General features: G+C 41.6%; 2 protein-coding genes across 11 annotated transcripts in view; both read right to left on the reverse strand.

Moving 5' to 3' along the window:
- TMOD1 (tropomodulin 1) overlaps positions 1–4,403 on the reverse strand; it is a 32,331-nt gene extending 27,928 nt beyond the window's left edge. The window contains exon 1 of one of the 4 annotated variants that reach the window (XM_066181503.1): positions 4,228–4,326. The gene's annotated coding sequence lies outside the window, so the exon portion shown is untranslated. Of the gene's footprint in view, positions 1–684; positions 751–3,975; positions 4,061–4,227 lie in introns of those variants that run through there. The other 3 variants (XM_066181500.1, XM_066181502.1, XM_066181501.1) reach the window with 3 other exon arrangements.
- A 5,281-nt stretch (positions 4,404–9,684) lies between these two features.
- The window catches only part of TDRD7 (tudor domain containing 7), a 49,741-nt gene continuing 36,084 nt past the window's right edge, over positions 9,685–23,341 (reverse strand). For 5 of the 7 annotated variants that reach the window (XM_066181494.1, XM_066181489.1, XM_066181491.1 and 2 more), the window contains exons 7-17: positions 22,539–23,119; positions 20,096–20,282; positions 18,455–18,566; positions 17,432–17,634; positions 17,151–17,285; positions 15,399–15,482; positions 15,102–15,236; positions 14,661–14,771; positions 12,747–13,237; positions 12,269–12,429; positions 9,685–10,124 (exon numbers count right to left, since the gene is read on the reverse strand). In XM_066181494.1, the coding sequence (XP_066037591.1) occupies positions 9,904–10,124; positions 12,269–12,429; positions 12,747–13,237; positions 14,661–14,771; positions 15,102–15,236; positions 15,399–15,482; positions 17,151–17,285; positions 17,432–17,634; positions 18,455–18,566; positions 20,096–20,282; positions 22,539–23,119 (2,421 nt within the window). In that variant the 3' untranslated portion in view covers positions 9,685–9,903. The remainder of the gene's footprint in view (positions 10,125–12,268; positions 12,430–12,746; positions 13,238–14,660; positions 14,772–15,101; positions 15,237–15,398; positions 15,483–17,150; positions 17,286–17,431; positions 17,635–18,454; positions 18,567–20,095; positions 20,283–22,538; positions 23,120–23,341) is intronic. The other 2 variants (XM_066181492.1, XM_066181493.1) reach the window with 2 other exon arrangements.

Below are 23,341 nucleotides of genomic sequence, written 5' to 3' on the forward strand. Positions count from 1 at the left end.
CCCATGTGGGAGACCAAAAGGGGACCCTCTGCTTTGCACCACTGAGCACGCAACTGGATGCTGCATGCAATTTGATGTCCTCTAGTAGAAGATAGGTCTTTCCAGGCTGAACAAGCAAAGGGAATTGGACTTATTCAGCCTGCAGAGAAGAGGCTGCAGAGGAACCCAGCTGCAGTCAGTTACATGCTGCCTAAAGGGAGATGACTTTTAAAGAAAAAAAAAACACAAATTCATGTCCTGAATGAGGAGAGTGGACAGAGAAAAGACAGCGGATGCTCCAGATGGTGAGAAGCTCTGCCATGTGAGATGCAGAAAGTAGAGAACACACTCCCATTGCTCCAGGTAAGTCATCCTGGAGAACAGAAAGACTGATGTACTCTCAGCCTCCCTGCAAGAGGTTCATGCTTAAGGAAATCCAACAGCCAATCTGCTGTCCCTTCAGGAAACTCAGACGTCTCCAAGGAAGATCTAGGTTTCCTTTGACCTAGCAGCTGTTAATCTAAGACACCCTGAAATTCATATTTGAAAGGAAACATCTGGAAGAAGGCATTTTGGGTCTATCAAAGCACATGACTTCTGACTCTTGAAGTGACACACTAGCCATGCAGAACAGATAACAGTATCTGGGGTTATCGTCACCACCCAAACCCCTGCAGCAGTGAAGTTCAATTGGCCAAGACTTACTGATGATGCAGCTCAATTCCCATGGATATCCTCATGTGAGAACTGACATTCCCATCCTGGCACTTGATAGCTTCTCAACAAACAGCTTGTTGTCTGAGGTCATGCACACACCAGGGAAGGCTCCTTGTGCTCAAGCTAAGTGACTTCTCCCTTTATTCACTAGTGCTGAGGAAAGTCTCACACTGCTTGCACTCTGCTCAGTCTTTTCAGCTCACCCGACTCCGAACCTGATATCCAGAGACTGCCTGTATCTCCTGGCTCTCCTCTTGTCAGTAGTGCAGCCTGCAAGCCACACAACTCCGTATTGGCTCTCACCAAGTGGTCTTTCTCAACAGCAAATAGCCTTGATGTCGGTGACCAGGCCAAGATCTGCCAAAGCCCAAACACAAAAGCACCCCAGCTGTATCTACCCCACTTTACATATTTTTAAGACACACAGTTGTAAACACAGTTATGTGTTCTTCTATTTGGAGTGAGGTTCTCTCATGCATCTGGTATGCACTCAGTTGCTTAATTACTAATCCCTGTGAAAAGCATGTGCACACACTTGAGTCATTAGTGACACTGTGCACTCAGTTCCTGCTCTGTAACTTGAACCCTTACACTTGGAAGCTTCACAGCCAGCACAACCTCCTCTGGAAAGGATCCCGGGTTTCTTGCCTGAGTTTCTCTTACTTCTCAGATGGACACTCCTGTTGACCCCATGGAGTCTGTGGCACACTCTGGTTTTGCAGGGAACCCGATGAGTGCATTGTAAATATAGAAGCAGAAGGGCTCCTGTCTTACACTGAGCAGTGCCTCAGATCCTTAGACAGACAATGGCCATGTCCTGTAAAAGAGCCTTGCCAGACTGCCAGAAGCCAAAGCACAGTGAGCTGTTAGTAACACAACAATGTCTGCACATCCCAATCCCACCCTACTGCCAGTGTAGCTGAAGCACAGGAAATGGCAGTGAAATGCCCACCAAGGTGCAGCTAATAAGCCCCAGACAGGTAGATGCTTAATTAACACCAAAGCAAAATGAGCATTGTTCCAGCAGCAATGAGTATGCAGTATACAGTGTGCACCAAATCTGAACGAGGTGCTTAACAGAGGCAAGACCCTCACACAATCATGCAAGGCCTGCAGAAACAAAGGAACCAGCTCCAGCTGGGATAGCTACCAAACTGCACAGTGCCTGAATGGGGGAGAGCTTTGGGGAAGCATCACTGCAACCTTGCTTCCAGGCTGCTGCCAGCCAAGAGTATCCTGGGATGCACAGACTTTGGTCTGACCCAGGATAGCCTCTGTTATGTGTTCATCTCATTCACCATGAACAAGTAGGAAGAATTCATTCCCAGGAGGATGATGCAGCTCTAAGGCAAGACTTCAGGAAGGGGGGGATCTCTGTCTTTGGGGATTTGCAGACACAGGCCATATGAAGCCAGAACCTCCCTACCTGAGGAGAGGTCTGCTGTGAGCTGGGGATGGCCAGAGGACCACTGAGCCTCCCATTGTGCTGCAGCCGTGTCCCCAAGAACATGGGGGCATTTAGCACCATGGAGTCATGGAACACAATTTTATGTCCTGTTCCTTCCAAGAGCCTGGTAATTTTACCAAGTGAAGACATTTTGTCTACAGGTCTCTGCCTGAACAGAGAAGTGAAGACAGCCTTCCCAGCTCATGATGTGCAAATGACTGTTAGCTACAGAGAAAACAAAAATCATAAGGCAGACCACAGTCTCCTTACCCCTAGCCGTGCTTTCACAAAAACCCCACATGCCTGAAGAACAGTGAAGCAGCACACAGAAAAGTATAATAATTCATCTGCAAATATTACATTTAGTAGCACATTGCTCTGGGGAATAGGAGCTACCCATCTGGCAACAGAGGACTGGTGCTTCTTACAAAAGATTAATTGAGGATGTTTTGTAAAGATAAATCAAATGGTCATTTGGGTGAATGAAAGTAAAACTTGGGCAAAGAAAATCAGTAATGAGATAGACCAGACTGTTTCTATATCTGTTTGACTTTACCAAATACACCAAGGGGGGTGGGGAGCAAGCAACATATTTCCAGTATTATGCAAAACCACGGTATCTGCAGAAAAGGCAGCAGACCATCACAGCTGAGAAGTGCATGGAGAAGAACAAGATGAGTCAGGCTGGAAAACAGTGCAATGCTGAAGGAGGGGTGAGGGAAGAGCCCTGACAGGCAGAGACTTTGAAATGAGAAGCAGTGAGCCTGTGATGCAGGGTGCTTGTTGTACCCAGCTGTTTGTACATTACGACAACAGGTAGAGAGGCTGTCGAGACAAAAGTGAAGACACTTCTGCAACACTGCAAAAGGCATTTGGCTCTGGGCACCTCAGTGTGAGAAAGATGGTGTTTGGCTTTAATGTTGCAGCCCAGCTCCTCCTTTCAAGAGGGCAAAAGAGCTCACTGCTATAATAACCTGAAGTAGGGGTTGGGTGCACAAAAAGCTTGTCCAATATTTGCTGTATCAGACAGTCTGAGAAAGGTGCCACCTCTCAGCACAAATCTTGTCTCTTAGATGAGAAATGAGGAAGTCACTCTTCACTCCTGCATGATCTGGCAGGTAACACATGAGAAAGGGATTTTTTAAAAAGTTAAAAACGTTCAAAAACAACCTCAGTCACACAGCTGAGCACCCTTCTGGCTCAAGGCCCAACACTCAAGGAAAGTTGTAAAGCAAGTAGAAAGGACCTCCAAGTAAGGGTAGAGCAGCTGGCTCTGAAGGGATGCAGAAGGCAATGGATTCTGCCCAACAAACTATCCATGACCATTTAAAAAGCAGACGGCAACAGATGAGCGCACGAGTGGGGGCAGAAGCTGTGTCCATCTGAGCGAAGAAAGGTTATCTTTGGGATAGGCAGTGCCTTTCAAGGCAGTGACTATTTCAAGATGGAGAAAGTAGGGCCAAGGCAAATACAACACACGGCCTCAAGGAACCTTTACCCCCAGTAATCTACACTTTTCCCTTACAACAGCAGCACAGTTTTCTAGCAATTCATTATCTGGAAAACCATCTCCTAGAAGAGCTCCCTGGATTACAAACGCAATCAAGCAGTAAAAAAGAACTCTCGGTGCCCTCTGCAACCCGCTCAGGGCCGTGCAGAGCTCTCTCCTCTCACCATGCCAGCACCCCCGATCCCCGCCGGGACTTGCCGCGGACACGCGTGAGCGCCGGGAGCTGCCATCCATCCCAGTGCCTCCGCCGCGGGCCTCCGCCTGTCCGCCTAGGGGCACGGCCACCCGGAGCCCGGGGATCCCCGACTGCCGCAACACCCACCGCTGGCTCCGCGCATCCCGGCGCAGCGCTCCCACCTCCGGGCACGGCTCCCGGCAGGCAGGCAAGTGTGCTGGCAGGCAGGCAGAGATGAAGGCAGGCAGGGAGGCGACTCAGCACCCAAGCAATGCCCTTTCCTGCGCGCTTCCCGGACCGCAACGGCGGCCGCTCATTCTGTCGAGCCGGGGACGCCCGGTGCCGGCCAAATATTCTGCCCCGATACGGGCCGGGCCCGCCGCCCCTTCGCCCGCTTACCGCACCCGTCCTCCGCAACAAGCCCCGCCGAGCCGAGCCGAGCCGAGCCGAGCCGAGCCGAGCCGAGCCGAGCCGAGCCGTGCCGTGCCGTGCCGAGCCGCCGGCTCGTCCTGGCCGCGCCGGCTCCACGCTGCCGGGGGCGGGGGTCCGGCCCGGCCACGGCCCCGGCCCGGCCCGGCCCGGCCGTCACTCAGCGGGGGCCGGCCCCGCCGCCCCTCCCGGCCGGGAACAGCTGCGCCCAACTCGGCCCCCGCCCCGGGCCCCGGTTTGGTCGGTCCTTACCTCCGCCTGCACTCGGATGGCAAGCGCGCTCTGTCCATCCCCAGGGCAGCTGCGGGGCGCTGCGGAGGGCGGCAGCAAGGGCAGCATTTGTTTCCAAAGGGTCTTCCCTGATTCTAACCATTCAGACACGCTGGAGCTTGCCTTTTGTCCCGTGGCAACGTTCTTCAGAATGCCGAGCCAGATGCTTCGGCAAACTGCCTTTGTGGGAAACCCCACAAGATGTGCGCATCTTCTTGGGGATCCAGGACACTGAAAAGCACCCTGAGAACTGCGGCTGGAAACTTTCCTGGGAGGAATGGTGCAGCACTGGGATAGGGAGGCCCCGAGGCTCAGCCGGACCAAGTCATGGCTACCCAGGCCCTCTGGCTGGATGGCCCCACTACCGCCACTGCTGGGGACCTGTAGCTGCAGTCACGGGCACTTTATAAACTTCCCCACAAATGCCATCTGTATCAATGCACCTACTAATCCCATGCCTTACTATTCTCCCTGTCAGTTTGCCCCATACCTCTACTGACAGCCACTAGAGCTCTTCCAAGTCTGCAGTCAGCCCAGGAGAGCTGCCTTCCAGTCTTGTGGTATCAAGTTTTAACATTGCTGCCAAATCTCCTTTCCCCTATCTCACCATTGAGTCACTTTAAAGCCCCATGGATTTGTCCTTTAATGATTTTTTACCAAATCTCCCACAAAGTGTCAGCCCCAAGCTCCTCCTTAGCTCTGCTGTCTGGTCTCCACCAGCAGCCAAAAGCCAGGAGTGGAAAGTGCCCAGGTTTACCAGAGGTAAATGTGAATTACCAGTCCATGTGAATGCTTCTCCAGCCCCATATTTCCCAGACTTAGCGGTGACCTTCATCTGAAAATGCCCCAGTTGCCATGAGATAGTACTTGGCTTTTTTGTGGCGTGATCTGCCTGGCACTGAAATTCCATGTCCTGTGTCATTTGGAGGAAGATCTGCAGTTAGCTCCAAAAATACTGCTCCTAGCTAGGACAAATGAAGGATACAAATGGGGGCTGCGCCAAGCACTGGACTCAGTGCATGTCTTGTTGAGGTGAGCAGGATTATGGCCCAAGTCACTGGCATCATCCCAGCTGCTGGCAGGAGAGAAGCGGGCGCCTAGAACCACCCAAGTCACCCAAATGCCTCTTTGTTCAGGCTGAAGAAGCCTGCCAGGTGCAAGATCACACAAACCTGGATGCCAGTTTCTATGCCACCTGTTTACCAAATGCCTTTCTCCAGAGTGTGCAAGCTGGGAGAAGCCCAGGAAGTAATCCACTGGCACCACTGAGCTTCCTTACAAACCCACATTGGTTTTGCACTCAGACACATTTGATCCACCTTTTTATCCCATCTGACTGCTGTCAGATGTAGCTTTGTGGGCACCAGAACCTCATCCAAGGTGTCTTGGTCCCCTTAGAGTGCACTCAGCCTGTCTCCATCAGGCAAGACATGGACCCATCTTCTCAGCACATTTGTTTTCAGTGCATCAGCAGTAGTGCTCTCTTAGCGGTTTGCTGTGACACACTGCGGTAAGGAATGCAGAAAGTAACGTACAGTGTAGCCCTTTTCATAGGACACCAAGTTTCACTAACCCCGAGCTATACCACGGTTCTCAAGGAAGTGGCTTGGCATGATTGAAGCATGTTCACTCAGGTCACGAGCTCCTCTTGCCCTAGCCAAGCTCTAACTTCACAGAGTACCGCAATTCTCCTGTTTAAGAATTCCAGTCCAATCTGAAAACAACAGCAAAGAACAAAAGAATACAAAAGGGAGTTTTCAGGCTTTATGAAGGTTTAAAGTGATGGTTTTTTCATTGCATTTTTCTTCTCTTTTCTTGTCTAACACAGACAGCACATGAGAATCCAGGCGCTCAAAGGTTTGCCTGATGCACAACTGTGAGGACAAAGTATTAATGTGGTGAAAACACAGAGACAAAAGATCTTTGCAACAAAAGTTTTCCCAAATGGGGAAAGAGGAGTCCAGGACTGAAAACCCTAGAGATGGGAATTCATTTTGAGATGGCAAGGAGGGTTCTCACATTTCCCTGACAAAACAAGAGTTCCTCAAAATGGCCTGGAGTGAACACACTGGAAGATGAAAATTTAACTTGTCAAAAAAATATAGCTAAGATGGAATAAACAGAAAAGAGGAGGGTTGTGAGTGCTTATTGCTGACAGCCTTGGGTGACTTCTTTGTTCATCTGTTTTAGTTATTGCAGCATCATCTGTTTTCTCTAGGTAATCAATGTTAATTTTCCATTTTATAAAATTCAAAATGATCCACAAAACATGTTTAACAAAGCTGCAGCCCCTTGTCCTGGTTGTAAAGTTATCCTGGGTGGGGCCCAAATATCCTGGGTGGGGCCCACATTCCAAGGGACGATCAGCTGGGCTTCTGCAGATACATCCTACATGGTTTTGGCATTTATAGTGAAACGAGTTCCAGTGAATTCCCTGGCTGTGCCCCTTTCTTCCTGCAACTAAAGCTTTTACATGCCTTATTTTATCTACATATAAAAATAGTTATCAGTGAAAACTTATGAAAGTGTTCCACTCCTTAGCCTTGTTCCATCCAGACCAACTACAAACCCTATCATTTTAAACCAGACTTTCTAGACATTGTTATTGCTTTTAGGTGGATTCTCTGATTAATCCATGTCATTCCTGAAGGACAGTGCACAGAACTGCATGCAGGGTTCCAGTGGAGCCCTTTATAATAGCTGTCAGAAGGGAAAGTAACTCCACCACCCGCCTGATTCAGACATGAGCCGTGGATGCAGCCCTAGTGAAGTGCCATGCATTCATGAAAGCAGAAAAACCATTCACAACCACCCTGCAACACAGACTGCTGAAAAACTGAAGAACCATGCAGCATCCTGTGTGCATTAACAACTTCCACAGAGCAGGAGTGTCTAGTAACTCCTAGGGACTGCAGACTAATAGTTATGTTATTTCATGGCTTGGAAACTTCAGCAATCTCAAAATACTGTATGTGCCCAACATGCTCTGCACGTTTTTCAAAGCAGAGCAAGAAATGTGTCAAAGAGCACTAGCAGGTCAATTAGCAAATGTATGATGGGATCTTATGCGGGGTAGGAGAGCAACACTACAAGCAGGTGTAAAATCACAGTTCTCCACAAGGAGACAGCAGTACCTGTACTGTAATGGAGTAGTAGTGGAGCTGCTGAAGGCAGGGGTGGTACTGTATCCTGGGAATGAAGATGAAGAGACATGTCAGTGCACCCCCTCTGGACAGAGCGTATGAACAGAATGCAACGTGTAATTAACTTTGGGTTGGGTGCATGCTCCATGCATGCACAAAACAATTCACATTAACAGCGGTGCCCGTGGGTTTGCTGATCAGTTAGACTCTGTTTAACTAACATACAAAGAAGCCCCTGTGGACTCCAGTACTGAGCCGCACAAGTGTGTGGGACTGTAGGAATGTGTGCTTGCTTCTGACCTGGGCGTTTTAGCCACCAACAACCAAGGAGAGGGTGGGGCGTATTTCAGAAAGGGCAGACAGGCTTGGAAGCCATCTTGTCTCTCTTGAACATCTGCTAGGGTCTTTCTTCTAATACTACAAGTGAAGAGTTACAAACTCTGCCTCATCAGTACAGAGGTGCAAATAAGCTTCTGGCAAAGAGCAGATCCTCAAGCCTTAAAGGATGCAAACACAGCCCACGTATTTCTCATGAAACTATTTTATAGTTCCAGCAAAATGGTCTATTGCCATGAAAATGGCTTGTAGCCATCAGCCTGTGCAATTGTGAAGGTGACATATGGTCTTAGACACATAGGAAATCTCTCTTCAAGAGCTCTGGGGAGTGCTTGTCTCATTTTACTGTCCCACATCATTTAAATTTTCAGACTCAGAAACCATCTGACACAGAGGGAAACTTTGCATTGAAAATCATCTTACAATAGTTCATCACCACATGGCTTCCTTCACTTGCATTCTTCACCTTCTCTGCCACTGCAGCTGAAAAAGTTGATTAATACAGAAAACTAATTATTATCTTCATTGTTAATACTACCACTCTCTTAAGTGCACTTAAGAGTCTCAGCCGCAGCACACTTGAATATGGAGAGGACCATGTTAAGTAGCAGTTTGCATTAGAATAGCAGTTTGCTGGTTTATCACTGTCCACTCTAATCATAAGGGCTATGCTATACCCAGTGTACCTCCAGGCAGAGAGACATGCACCAGACTTCCAAGAGGACTCCTTGCTGCTTCACCCAGACCTTCTCCAGACCACCACTGAAATTAGACTAAGAGAGTGCAAATATAAGTCTTACATGCTAAAACAGCTTGTTTGCTCAGAGTATTTGTATGCATTTTCTCTCTCCCACCCTACTGTTACACATGCACGGCACCTTTCAGTCTTGTTTTCCTTTCTGTCCACTCTCCTGTACTCCTGCAAACAGCATTATAGCAGAATTTCTTAGCTTGGCCTGTGTACTACTAGAAATATTACACAGCCGTGCACAGCAGATAAAAATCGTGTTGCTAGCATTCATCGTGTAAAGCTTTAATATTGTGCTTAACAATCTAGAGGGACTATGGCAAGCAAATTTAAACTGAGACAGCAGACTATGAAATATACTCATGTCTACACCTCCTCTAAATATTTCTAAGACCAAAAATAAGGTAGGCTCTAAAGTAGGCTGAAAATACTGTGATCAGAGGACTTTAGGAACTCATCTGCATGCTTACAGGACACTGCTTTCTCCTTTCTCCAGGGTGCAGAAGTCCTCTGAAGTTTCTCAGAAACACACATGAAAACAAAGCTATGAAAAAAGAGGGAAAGGAATGCTTTGAATTTAGCAGCTGGTCAGGGGAGTAGGGTGAGGAGGGGAGCAGAGAATTCAGGAAAGTGGTATCACTGCTAAAGAACAGAAAACAGAGCAGTAAGTACACACCCTTATGTGAACGCTCCACCCCACAAATGCAGTATTCCAAACAGGGCACTATTCAAAGGTTACCAAGTTAAGGGAAAGGGAAAAACTCAACAACAGTGCCCATCTCTGACAATAAATTCAGAAATAAAAAAACACTTGTTAAAGGAAGGACTACTCTGTAATGGCTCTGAGTAATAGCTATGAGATAAAAAGCCCTCAAAATTAGGGAATGATCACAAGAACAAAACTGAACATTGTTTTATTGATAAATTACTTTGAAAATAATTTAACTCAAGTATTCTAGCATTACAATGGTAAACAACATGAAAATTTTCAGAAAGTCAACCGAAGTCAACAGAACCCAAACTTGTTAAACAAACACAGATTTTTCAAATTTATCCCCATTATGTCTTCAAGGCCATGTAGTAGTTAGATTTCTCTTCAAAGCCTGTTACTTATTTTATTGCTAAGCTGGTACATTGTGGAAGTGATGGTTAATCACCCTTTGAAAATTCCACAAGACTTTGAGACACAAAATCATGAATCCATGTGTCAATATGTGGAAGAGATGTGTCCACGAGAAAAGTCACTATTTTTCGATCCCAAGAGTTAGTGCTGTCATTAACTGCCTGTATCTGTGCCACAAAAGGTTTCTTCTCTACAAGATTCCGAAACACTATTGATGCCTCTTCTGACCACTGCTGGTTTTTCACTCCTAGGACAAACGTAAAGCAAAACAGAAGGTCATTTATAGACTAGACCAATCTAAGTTTATAAAGAAGTGCTGGGAGTTTAAATACTTGAGGAAACAGATTTTAAAGTGCTAATGAATGCAACTTAAATCTAGAAAAGAAACACAAGCTCACTAATCTCCCATACAAACAAGATTAATTATTACACAGACTAGGACATTTATTTTTTCTTTAAGTCTAAAGATATGGATGTGTTTGGAGAAGTGAAAGGCAAATGCACTGACTGAGCAATTCAGAGAATATTAGCTGCCTTGCATGACTAGGGCTCATCAGGAGCCGTGACAAAAAGGAAACTAAAGATCCTTTCAAAACAAACTTTCTTTATCTTCAGCCTGAGGGTGCTGATATTACTTGTCCCATTGGCCTTACTTTAGATTTTCTTAATCTCAAAGCAGCATCAGTTACTGAAACACCTGCCAAACCTTCAAATCCCAAACCAGACATACAGAGGGCAGAAACAAAGAGAAATTATGCCTAAATGCCTCACAACTGCTCTTACTTTTTTGCAGAGCAGCATCCCACAAAGTCAGGTCTGCTGGAACCTAGACAGGTTTTTGAAAATGGCTGCAATCCACCTAGAAATAAATGGCTCCCGCAGACTTGGGATTCAGTTCCCCATATCACTGCTGATGTACAGCATCTAGACGCAGCAGCTTAAATATCATGCAGGAATACCCAAAAGCCACTTTATGGATAACAGAAGTACAACAGCAAAATGCCAATACTTTGCTTTTACTATTAGCAGCAGCTTGCCACTGACAGGACAACACAGGAACACAGCTGCCTGCATATTACAAAAGGAATTAAAAGCCAACAGTTAATCAGTACTTAAGAAAGGGTAATTAATGCTAGGAAAGACTATTGTGGAAGCACAATAGTCAGCCTGGGATTTTACAAGGAAACAGATCAGTGACTAAGAGACATGAGACACAAAAACAGAGAGAAAAAAGTGGAATAATAGCAGGACAATAGCTACTGATTTTCCAGGCTCAGTTGGCCTGCTTTGACAATATGAAGCATCTCAGAGGCAACTTGACTAGCTACCTGGGAGACTCAGTGAAGCAAGAAAAGTGGATGACTTGCAGGCTTGGTGAGCTGGATCCACCAGAAGACAGACACAGCTAGAAATCAGCCACATTACAGCACTGCACGCCAAGGGCCCCAGCCTACCAGTAGCACATCCATCACCCATCACTAGTTTAAAGTAACCCCCAAGGTCACACTGAGGCTATGCAGGAAAGCAAATCCACAGAAAGCACAGAGCACTAACTCTGTTGCCTGTCATTTCCAACAAGCATATTCTGTGACTGAAATCTAGAGCAATGCTGACCAAACAGCGTCAGAAAGCAGCAGCAGACTAAGACGAGACATATACATCTGAACACAACACAGAAATGAAGGAAAAATTTTGAAAAGAAAGACAGCAAGAAGAGATAAAGTTCTATTTTTGAAGTTCTCTCAGATGTATGCACACTCTCTATGCAACATGTTCTCAAGGAAATTATCTTATTGAGCTTATTGGAAGGCCCATCCTCTCATGGAGTTTTTTGTTTGTTTGAGAAAACCAATTATTTTTCAGGCAACTCTGGATTCCAAATAGGCACTGGAAAACTGTATATTACAATAGGGTCATGATTATATATAAAAATTCTCCAGAAATTCAACATCTAGGTTCCTAATTTTATGTAAATTATGATAATCAGAACATTAGGTTCTTATCAACAGATACATTGTGACTTTCACACTTGGTAATTTGTTATGTTAAACAATCCAAAAACATTTGGTTTTTATTTCTCTGTGTCTTTTGCATAGTAGATATCACACACATTAAATGATAAACTTCATGACAACGAAAAGCAGCTGCTGGGCAAGTTTAAGCAGTTTTCATTCTCAAAGATGGTAACTTAAAGTGCTGCATTAAATTAAACCAACAAAAATAATTAAGCAGAATCATCATCTCCTATGTCAAGAATAAAAGCAGGACATAAACATGTAGAAAAAACCAATTACATAACCTTTGACTTGGTCCAGTCTACATTTCTATTCATCTCATATGCCCACTGATGTCAGACTTTAACAAAAACAATTGCAAATACTTGATACCTACCTGCAAGCTGAGCTGTGATAGCTTGGAAAGGTAGTCTTCTAAATGTATCCAGGAGTGGCTGTACTTTCCGTATGCTGACAAACTCATGTTTGCCATAATCCAGCTCATACACTGACAAAAACCCGTTCCTAAGAATTCCTTTTGTTATGACCCTGTACCACCTAAAAGGGGGGAGAACGAGAACAGACCATTGGAATTCATATTCACACACTGCCAAAGCACCAGAAAAATTAATGCATGGCCAAAAGATATGTCTCAGGCTTCCCAAATCTGGATTTAGGTGAATAAAAGTCAACTATCCCAGCTACAATCTGGAAGCATGAAGAGACTGCAACCTCATTTACTCCCTTCATCTCTCAAATATCATTGGACATCTGCTACGTTGTTAACAATGTGGACTAAGCAAAGCTATGCTTGCCTAGCTTAGTGGAGTTAAGCTTGCTTTCAAAGATTTTAAGTAATTTAAGCATCTACTTACTCATCTCCAATTTTAGCTGCATACAGCTTGTTTTTTTCAATGGTCACAGGTTTTTCTTCTGCCCTGCTATAGTACAAGATCATTTCTTCCATTAGGGCGTACAGATTGTTTAGTTCATTCCAAGGCTGGACAATGAAATGACCAGGATGGCAGGCCACCGAGACATAGATATCCATAAGATCACCTGGCTTTGGCAAGGGTAGAGGAGGAGGCATATCAATGGTGGACACTGCACTGCCAGGTTCTCTGCCTGAATCAGGGAAACTCTTCTCCAGCTTTCCACTAGATAACTGTTGAACTGAAACAGCATCACCCACAGATTTTGCGGAGCTAGGCCCACTGGGTGTCACACTCAAGAAAACATCTTTCTGATGCTTCCACAAGTCTGCATTTTTCATCTGTCTATTGATGCTGCGATCCATGTCTGGGAAATTCTCTGGAGCAAACAAGTAAATGTGTGCAATTCCTTTTGAAGCATCCTGTTTAATCACCTGGGAACACAAAATACCATTTAACAACAAGTTAGTAACTATTAAAGGCACATCTGATTTTGTACAGAACACCAAAGCAGCAACAGTTCATTGCACTTATGCACAGAAACATTTTCAGTGCTCTCCCAAAGATATTATGGAAGTTGTGGGTAATAAGCCTTTCACAGCAGATAAAAAGCTATTCCACTAATTTAAAGCAAACGCAAAACTTGAACAGTTTTGTTCTGTCCAGCAGGCTCAATCTCAATATTGTGTGTACAACTGTAGTTTTCAGAAGAACAGTAGCCAGTGTCCACACAGGTCTAAACAACCTATTAAATAACACCTAATCCTTTAAACAATCCTCCTGTCATTATGGGAAATGAGGCCTGCTAAATTAGATGAAAAAAAAAAGATGAAAAAGCTTCCAGGTTTCTCTCACACATAATTTTCAAGCACTGACATAAAAATATTTCCTATTTACCATCAGATATGCTAACATTATTAATAGTAAAGCACTTAAATTTTAATTTTACAAAGTATGCAACATTTCTTTAGTGATTCTTCTGTTGATGTTCCTAGCCAGGAATAAAAACTTTCTGCGATTAAAGCATGCATCTCCTGTCTATAAATTAATACAGCAAAAATTAGCACCAAAATCAAACTCTCTTGGAAGAAGATGTCTAGAATTCTAAGCCAGGTGCAACAGGTATAAGTGTCAGAGTAGAGGTCTAGACAAAAGTGAGCAAAAAGGTTACAGAAAGCTACAAAGCACTTTTTCAAAGTGTCTGACAGTAGCTGGAATCAAAAGGTTAAGAGGAAATTATCTTTGTTTAGGGTGTAGTTAGTAATAAATTTCCTTTAGGACGGTATTTTCAGTTAGTTAAACTGGCTAGGATACATTGCAAATGGAAATAATTTTATCTCAAAGCTAAGACAAATTCTAAGTATATAAAGCATATACTAAAAGAAAGTTGATTAGAGAAGACAAACAAAAGAAAAAAAAAACTGCTTTCAAGAGACCAGAGGGAGAAAAAGCTTTGCTCCCAAGAGGCAAAAAAGTAATTCAAGATTAACTCAGAAGTTGCATATTTTTATGTGTTGAAACATGACAACTGTGTTTATTTCTTATCAGTGGCAAAATAAGTCTAGCTGCATATTTGGACTTGGACAGCAAAATGTGAAAAACTGCTGTGAAAGTTGCTAAATTCACAGCAGAGGGGAAAAGAGGAGATTCCAACAGACTTAAGCAAGTAAGTTTTATGACAAATTTCCTAAGAAAATAACTTTGTATAGAATTTATGTCCTTTAGGTGGTTACAAACTTCTACACTTCTTTTACAAAAACCAATTTGATGAGTTGTTAAGCCTTTAAAGTTGTTCTTCCAATGCTCTTTTCACATGTCTATGTGATTTCAGGTCTCCTAGGCATTTTGACTACTTACCTTCATGCTAAATTCAGGACAATTTATTACAACATCTCTCAGCCGCAGTACAGCATCTGGAGTCCACATGCCAGTGTTAGGAGGCAGATCGGCCAGACAGCATTTTAAAGCCTAAGAACAAGATCAAGTATACAAGGTATAATTTAATAATATGAAAGCTGGTCTGTAAGTTCCAATTCCCAGAATAATGCTGACAGAATCAATCATGTATGACAAACAGAAAGAGCAAAATACAAATCCAGTACCATGACACATACACAACATCCACCAGCTCACAGGACTACACTATGATTTATTTCAGGCAAAGATGCACAATAAAATACACTGCAATGTTGAATGCTGTGAAAGAAAACAGAATTTCAGTACATGAACATTGAAGCAGCAGCACTACAAAGACTGCCAAGAAGTTGAATACAGGTTAACTTTAACATGTCTTTATACCTGAGGGGGTATTGCAATTATTTCTCTCAGGAATTGTTGTGGGATTTCTTTGAGCTCTGATACTTTCACAGTTGCAACTGTTCCACTATCCATAAACTGCACATCAAGTGCCCGTCTAGTGTGAATTATTTTTATCTGAAAGAAGAAAGCAAGAGCATAATTTTGAGGTTAAAAACCCAACAGTGACACACACATTATAAAATATTTCATGGAAACAAAACATTCAGATTGAGCTGAACAAAAAGAAGAGACATTTCTATGTGGGCAAACACTAGCTGCTTTTTGAATACTTCTTACCTCTACACGTGCATATTTTCCTTTGGAAGGAAACAAGCAGATTTTGCCACAGAAAGGTAGCAATACATTGAACTCAGATGTCTGCTGCAAATACAAAAACAGAAGTCAAAAAGTATGGAGCTATTACTATCTAGCACTCAACTAACAATTTCAAAAGCAACACATGGCATAAACAGTACTGAGAAGCAAAAGCTCTATTTCATATAAAAAGTGTCTTTCCAGCTTTAGAAGCACCTCTCTTATCACATTGCTTTAAGCTTCCCCAACTGATAAATCTTTTAACCCCAAACTCTGTATCTACAGGGAAATTGAGAGAATACGAAGTGCCAGGAGTAAAAAGCTGCATTTGGAAACAGACTAGGAAATCACCAACAATTACTTGACTTGAAAACCAAGAGCAGTTAACAGCTACAACAGACAAGTAAAGAAACTTCTAGTTTATATTCTGGAACATACAATTTCTTGAGATGTGTAACAAACCAAATTTACTGCTGACTCAAATGAAAGTCTCATGAGGGTGACAGTCACCATGATAATCCTAAATAACATAGCAAGACAACGGCTACCCTATAAAATGTATGGGGAAACTCCATTTGAAGAAGAATCAACACCCTACTAGGTTTAAATTCTTGGGCAAAATGAGTTAAAACCCTCCAGATAAGCTGCAAAGCCTGATATTAAAATAATCCGAAGAACAATTGCCTTCTTTGATAGCAGCAACAAAATAATAACCACTTTCTCCAAAGAATACCAACTCTTGAAACACCTATATGGTTGCCTTCCTCAGTGTCTTTGTGTTGCTAAATATTTTAGGGTTTATACACTTTCTTTCAGTGTTTTGCTTGCTTGAAACTGAATCATAAATTAAATGCTTTCAGTAAAAGGTATTTCCAGATGCTCACACAAGTCTAAAGCTCAACTTCTACACCTAAAACACTTTGACAGAGTAGTTTCACATGCAGCAGTTTTAACAGGACCTCCAAGGATCTGCATTGCATTATTTGATTTTGTCAGGCTCAGCTGAATTACAAAATTGATTCTCTTAATTCTTACAAATTAGATTCTCTTAAGATTTCTTCTCTTTGGCCTAAATTCTCTTGTGTCTAACAAGGTTTGTTGCATGGGTCTGCAAATGGCTGGTGGAATGTCAGACTTCTCTGCCACATTATTATTTTAAAGCAACTTAAGACTTTTCAAAATGTCTCCTATACATCACTTTGATGTTGATACTAGCCACAACATTCAAAAGCTAAGGATGCAAGGACAAGATATGCAAAATCACATATATCAGTTCAAAGACACTGAATCTCTAAAGAAGCCATATTAAAAAGAACAGACCTTGATTATGTTGCTTTTACTGCCACTTTGTACAGACCTAGTTGTTTATGCACCTCAACTTCATAATGTAAAAGTTCCAGAAAAAAAAAGCCATTATTCCACAGGCTTTATACCAGTCTCATGCAGTTTCTACTGGAAGCTTCCCATTAAGAGCCATACTGTTACTATTCTAACTATTCAAGGAAAGTTGCAACTAGTACTGAAGCCTTAGAGAGTGCCTGTGAAAAAGAAAGCATCAGAAGACACTTTTCATGCTGAAAGGTGTACCCCAAAAACCCCCAAACTTGAAAGAATTTTTAGCTTTTTTGAATAATCTGTGGCTACCACAGAAACTTCAACTTGTGCGCAAGGAAAATTATTTCTCTCTGGAGAAACACTGCATGACTTCGCCACTTCCCTCACCACGGAACTTACCTTGTAAAGAAAGTAGTCTTCTAGTTTCTGCAATATTTCAGAAAGTCTAGACAACCCTTTGGATGGCACTTGACAATACAGGCTCCCATCGGAGGAAACACTGGTTACTCTGACATTGGTATATAGTGCATCTACCTGCAACAGTAAGAGTTTGACAAGAAAGCAAAAAAAAAAAAAAAAACCACAAAATTTAGCAAATTTCTGAGTATTGTTTTTTGTCCATTTAAGACCTCAACAGTAAATGATTTTTCATGATTAAGGAGGAAATAGAAAAATTGTACCTGCAGGTGCAGTTCAAGGGACTTGTCATATAGTGCCTTCAGACAAGTAGCATTGATGTTGATATCATCTTCTCCAGAAGTGTCATAGAGAACAAGAAGAGGAGTATCACTCTTTTCCAGTATTTCCACAGCAAATATCTTGTAGCATGTCTGTGATTCCACAGCCTTTACTAGGACAGGATCATCACAGAAGGCTTCCAGTCCTGTAAGACACACCGTACCTTTTTGACTACAGAAGTTGTACTACTCCTGCTACATACAATCTACTTAATTTCTACCATTTTATCAAAGAAAGCCATCTTTGGAGGCAGGGCAGAATAAAAAAGAAAAAGACCCTCTTCAGAAAGAGTTGAGGCAGATGTGTAAAGAAAAATGGAATACACCCAAGTATTAAGAAACCAACTAACCAAAAAAAAAAGCCAAGCTCATTCACAGCAATATCACATACTTAATATTTTTAAGAAGTTAAAAAGGCCTACTAGGTTTAGAAAGGTGAATAAATTCCAGCACAGTCTAGGAAGTATGCAAGTATGCAAGTACTGAAAGGGGAAGGAACATTTCAAAATAATTAAATAGGCTCATACTTAGAAATAGTGCCTAATCTGGCCACAACAGATGTACCTCATTTATGGATAAAGATGTCATGCTAGTGTACATTGCTTCACACAACACATTTCCTTCACTTCAAACATTTCCTTTTATTTCTTTAGGCTCATGTATATTAAAGGCACAAAGACAACCATGTTATGTGCAGAAACAATTAAGCTCCATTACAGAGGTACAGGATAAAACCGTCCTCTAATATCAAGGATTCTCTGTAAAACCCTTCTTCACATCTTTTCTTCCTTTTCCTTCTTTCCATGCGCACCTGTGTCTGCTTAGACAAGCCGAGTTGAACAAAATGTATCAAACACATAGAGAACTATACAAAGAAGGATCAGAACTCCCAGACTCAAAGAGGCTTCAATCCATAAGCTGTGCCAACAGTAAGCATGTGTGCAGTCAGCACTGGCTTTCTCTTACCTGCCAGTTTACATTTTGCAGCTTGAAAAGGAAGTGATCGGAACTGTTTCTGTAGTCTGCACACACTGTTGCTTTCAACAAACTCAGTGAAGCCATGATCAACATAGTATACCTGACAATAGAAAAGGAAATTAAAAGCACAAGATCATGAATATAATTGTAAGTATGTTTTCTTGAGTCTAGGGAGAATGTAACCACATTCTCTATACAGACACAGACAAATTACTTTTTGCCAGTTCAGTACCATTAATTTCATGTTTTATAGAGATCTTCTCAAGATCTCTATAAAACCGTCCCCTCCAACTGTTCCACAGAATCTCAGCTTTAAAAAGGAGCACTGCCTGAAGCATTCATCATATATTATCTCAAACTATGTGAAAAAAGTTAATAAAGTCACTATTTTTATTTACAAAGTTTTGAAAGTGTTGAAAAGTCAAATACCACTTAGGTGCCATTATAAGTTTTGCCTATTGTTTTTACAGCATTAGGAGAATAATTTTGATTTATGCTTGTCTTAGATAGAAATACTACAGTCAATGTAGGAAACTAGAATGGAAACTGCTACAGGCAGCAAATAACTGGAGCTAAAGTTAGAGAAAGAAGGCTTTGATGGGACTTCCTGCAATTCTTTTTTCTAAACTCTATCCTGCAAAATATCTGCATAGCAAATATTAAAAGGAGTTCTGAACACTGTGCCAGAGGATAATCAGCAAAAGCTGCAATAAAGCAGCAACCTTCTTTTAGCTTATAGCTCTGACTAGGGAGAAATTAGAGGCAAGCATGCCACTAATTTTCTTGCCACTTCTCTAAACCCAGCAATCTTTCACAAAACCAAGTTCTGACACCCCACTCCAACTTACAGCAGAAGGGTATCATACTAACTTTCAGAAAAAACTCAATTCTAATACATGTGCTATTGCAGTATTTATAAAATGGTTCAACTTCAAAAGTATGTTAAGTAGGGCTGGGTGACCTAACTGGGGAAAGAAACAAAAATGTTAAGGAGGTATCATTAATATTGACTAGACAAGAAATAACTGAGAAGTTTTAAGCTTTTTTTATACTTCTAATATATGTTCTAATTTCACTGCAGATGGCAAAAAGAGTCTGTTTGGCAGAGGAAAAGTTTAACAGAGGAGTTAAAGGTCAATGGAGTTAACTGAAAATGCAAATGACATAACTCCCAAAACACTAGATCTGCCTGGAAGGGGAGAGTAAACTCTCTTTTTTTCTTTTGCTATTTAGTGTATGTTAGAGATACTTCAGTTCAAGACTTCAGACAAGATCTAGGAGCAAATGAATGTTGTCCTTTCCTTTCTCTTCTTGTGACCCCCTCAAACCATTCCTTCTATCAAAGGTATATTTTCAGTACCTAAGTTCTACAGGGTCCAGCCCCTTTTAAAACCAAAACCATAACCCCAAAACCCAAACTATTTATGAAGAAAAACCTGAAAGACTGTTTAATTTTGTCAATCATGTAACTTCTACAAGGTCTTAATTTCACATAAACCTGAAAACAGAAACAGTTCAGGGCAAGAAAAGAAAGAATACTAGTGCAGCATATTTAAGAACTGACTGTGTATCTAAAAAACAAGCTTGTCACAATTCCTTCTCCAAGTGCCAGAAAAGGTAGTTGCTTGCCTTTACTCTGTTGTCTTCTAGAGAAATTATCCGTGCACGCAGCCAGGCATCTTCTTCAGCATGTACTGCAACAAGTTGCCCAACACTCAGAGATTGAGCTGGTGACACTGTACTGTTCTGACTGTAGTATGCTTTAATTTCATCTTCCATTTGTTCCTGAGCAGAGGAATAATCTTTGCCCACATACCTACAATATTTTACAACAAACAAACAAAAACCCACAAGAGTTGGGATGCAACTTCAAAAAAGCTGAATAAAAACATAAGAACATTTACCTGCATATATGAACACATGATATACATTTTCTAAGACATTTGTGTCCGAACTCTTCTCTTTTTTGAAAGAAAAGTTACTCTCTCACTAACAAACACCATTTTAATCTGGTTTTCACTAAGGTTAATCCAAACCAAGGCATCTCAAATATCTTTTAAAATTAGCTGTTAAATCAAGTGATGTTTACTCTCATACTCCAGATTTATCTTGATATTGGGTTGCTGACCTAATGGTTCATATTAATGCTGTTTGTGTTACACAGGTCTCCTTAAATCAAGTATATAAGCTTTCTGGAAAATTCAAATGGGAAGTTCTGAATACTTCAGAAACAAGTCAGAATAGAGCAGACAAAAGGAAAACTTACCCACAAATCTGTATTAGTAGCTACTGTTTCAGCTTGTTCTTAGATAGTGTGATACTACTCAATTCTACCACATAGTTTAGATTATATGCTCAGAGATAGTGCAGATATTGTAATATAACATGATATACATGTTGTATTACAATATATATATATATATTATAACTCCATTATAAAGATTACATTAAATCTGACCACATTACAGGGAACTGCGGTTTCCTTATAAACAGCCTTTTTGTTTCTGTGCACGCATTCATCCACTTCATAATGGAGATAAAGTGGGGTGACAGCCACGTATGTGCTACTTAGAAGTTTCTTGAACATACATAATAGCTGGAGTAACTCAACAGAAAGCAGAAGAATCTTTCAGAATTTCCTGCCTCGCCCACTATTTTATTCATTATTTCTTGTGAGAATTCAATTGCAGTACCTAGTGTATCATCTCTGCCTTCAAACACTCTGTTGTAAATCTCTAGCAAATATCTAGGAGTGTTTCTATCACCTGACTTTTATTCTGACTACATTAGAATTCGTTGAGAATTGATCTGTGTCTCAAAATAGAAACAGCACCAAAACCAGCACCTTTCAGCTTTGGATTCATTTGTACTGCAGATGAAAGGTTTCAGACAAAAAACTTAGCCACGTACCAAGCAAGTAAGGAGATATTGCTCCATCCCTGAGACTGAAATAGGAATCTTTATTTTATTGATCCTGCAAAAATCAGCATCAACCAACAGCTGCTACATAGTTCTTGTGTAGGTCAGCAGAAGGAGACTGGTAGGACATCTAAGAAAAGAAGAGCCCATGCACTGGGTGTATCCTCCCTGTATGTCTATGTGAACATTTTCTTGTCATGGCAAAAAACCTAGTCCCTTCAGGGCTAGTTTCATCGTATCAGGATAAATTACCTTTCCCATAAAGTACATGGATAACCCTGAGTCGTAATTTTTGTAACTAGGACCAAGAAACCATTAATTATCATCATGTACCTACACAGAGCTGACAGACCGAGAAACTTCAGTACTGTCCAAGTAACATGGTTCAAAATTTGCGAACTGCTGCTTTGCAGAGAAATTTTTACATAACCACTCTCAGCTCAACAGTGTCATATGGTATTTTAATCCATGGTACTCAAAGCATTCATCCCAAATACTAAGCAGAAACATCCTTAAAATAACAGACTAGCAAGCTATGAACCATTACTCCACATGTACAGTAAGTTATAAATGATGCCAGAACTAAAAAGTGTACAGGAAAGTTTTGTAGAGTTAAGTTACATGTGCATGGTAGGCTGGAAGTAACAGATGTAATGTAACGATCCACATATTACACTGTTCTCTCAGACTAGGCTGATTAGGAACTAAATCAAGAAGCAATAGTAGTTTTTTTCTGGAAGAAAGCTCATCTTTCTGTAAGTAGAATCTGAGTGCACTCCAGTCAGACCTAGTAAGTGTAAGTTATAGATGTAAGAAGTATTTTAATAACCACAGTAGTAATATTGGACTGCTATTTTGTGTTTAGTGGGATTATTTTCTAAAGTCTTCCAATGGCAAGTCAAATCTGCCTTGATTCTCAGAAAAGCTAAAGCTAATGATAAAAGTGATTGTTTCAGGACAGAAACAGTTTCAGAAATTTTCCAATTAAACACACAAACAAATGGATTTCTAATTTTCATTAGCAAAATAAGTAAATAATAAATAAAGTCCTGAAATGTCTTGTTCATCTATTCTTTTCTGGCAGACCTGCACAATATGAACATGTGGATTTATAAATTAAGCAAAAAAGGTAGATTCCAAAATACAAACTTGCCTAATTAGGACCTCATTAGTGTTTTTCAGTTCTAACACCATGATGGACACAGATCCTTCCGACGGAATGATTAAAGAAGGAACAGTTATGCTTTCTAGATACTGGTCCTTGGATTCTCCATACTGCCGTTCAGCTGTGGCCTTCACACCATCATGCCTCTTGACTTTCTCAGTGACATTCAGATTTTCATCAATGCATCTTTGGGGTTTAGCATAGAGGATTGCCTTTCTGGGGACTTCAGATACATAGTCCACAATACATACATCTGACAGCAACTCTAGATTATTTAGAATGTCTTCTGGAAATTTTACATGGTAAGCTTCTTGGTACACTTTGGGAAGTGCATGAGCCCAAAGACCATTGGAATACTTCAGCAAGATGCTGACAACTGCTGCCTTGAAGTCGCTACTGAGTGGTGCAGATGTGGTCTCCATATTTGGTTTTAACAAAGGGTCTGCTTTTGATGAAGTAATATTCTGAGATGCCTTTTCTTGCTCAGTATCACTTTTTGCTACTGGTGGTATTTTCTTAGCAGGATAAATAAGTCCTTCCATTAGATCACCTCTGTGTATTTTCTCCACCTTGGAAAACAAAAAAGAGAGTCAATAATCAGTTATATCTCTAACACTAAAGTGTTTTGCCAATTACACTTCTATAACATGCTTTTTATACAGATTTTGAAGAGAACATCCACAGGGAGCTAAGCTTGAGGCGGTTACTACAGGTTAACATTTCCTGTAACGCTTCTCCTTTGTTTTAAAGGGTTCCAAATACGTATGAGTACATCAGTAATAAGCAAATAT

This window comes from Chamaea fasciata, unplaced genomic scaffold, assembly GCF_029207755.1.
Source record: "Chamaea fasciata isolate MVZ Bird 193981 ecotype frontalis unplaced genomic scaffold, bChaFas1.0.hap1 SCAF_4, whole genome shotgun sequence".
NCBI lineage: Eukaryota > Metazoa > Chordata > Aves > Passeriformes > Sylviidae > Chamaea > Chamaea fasciata.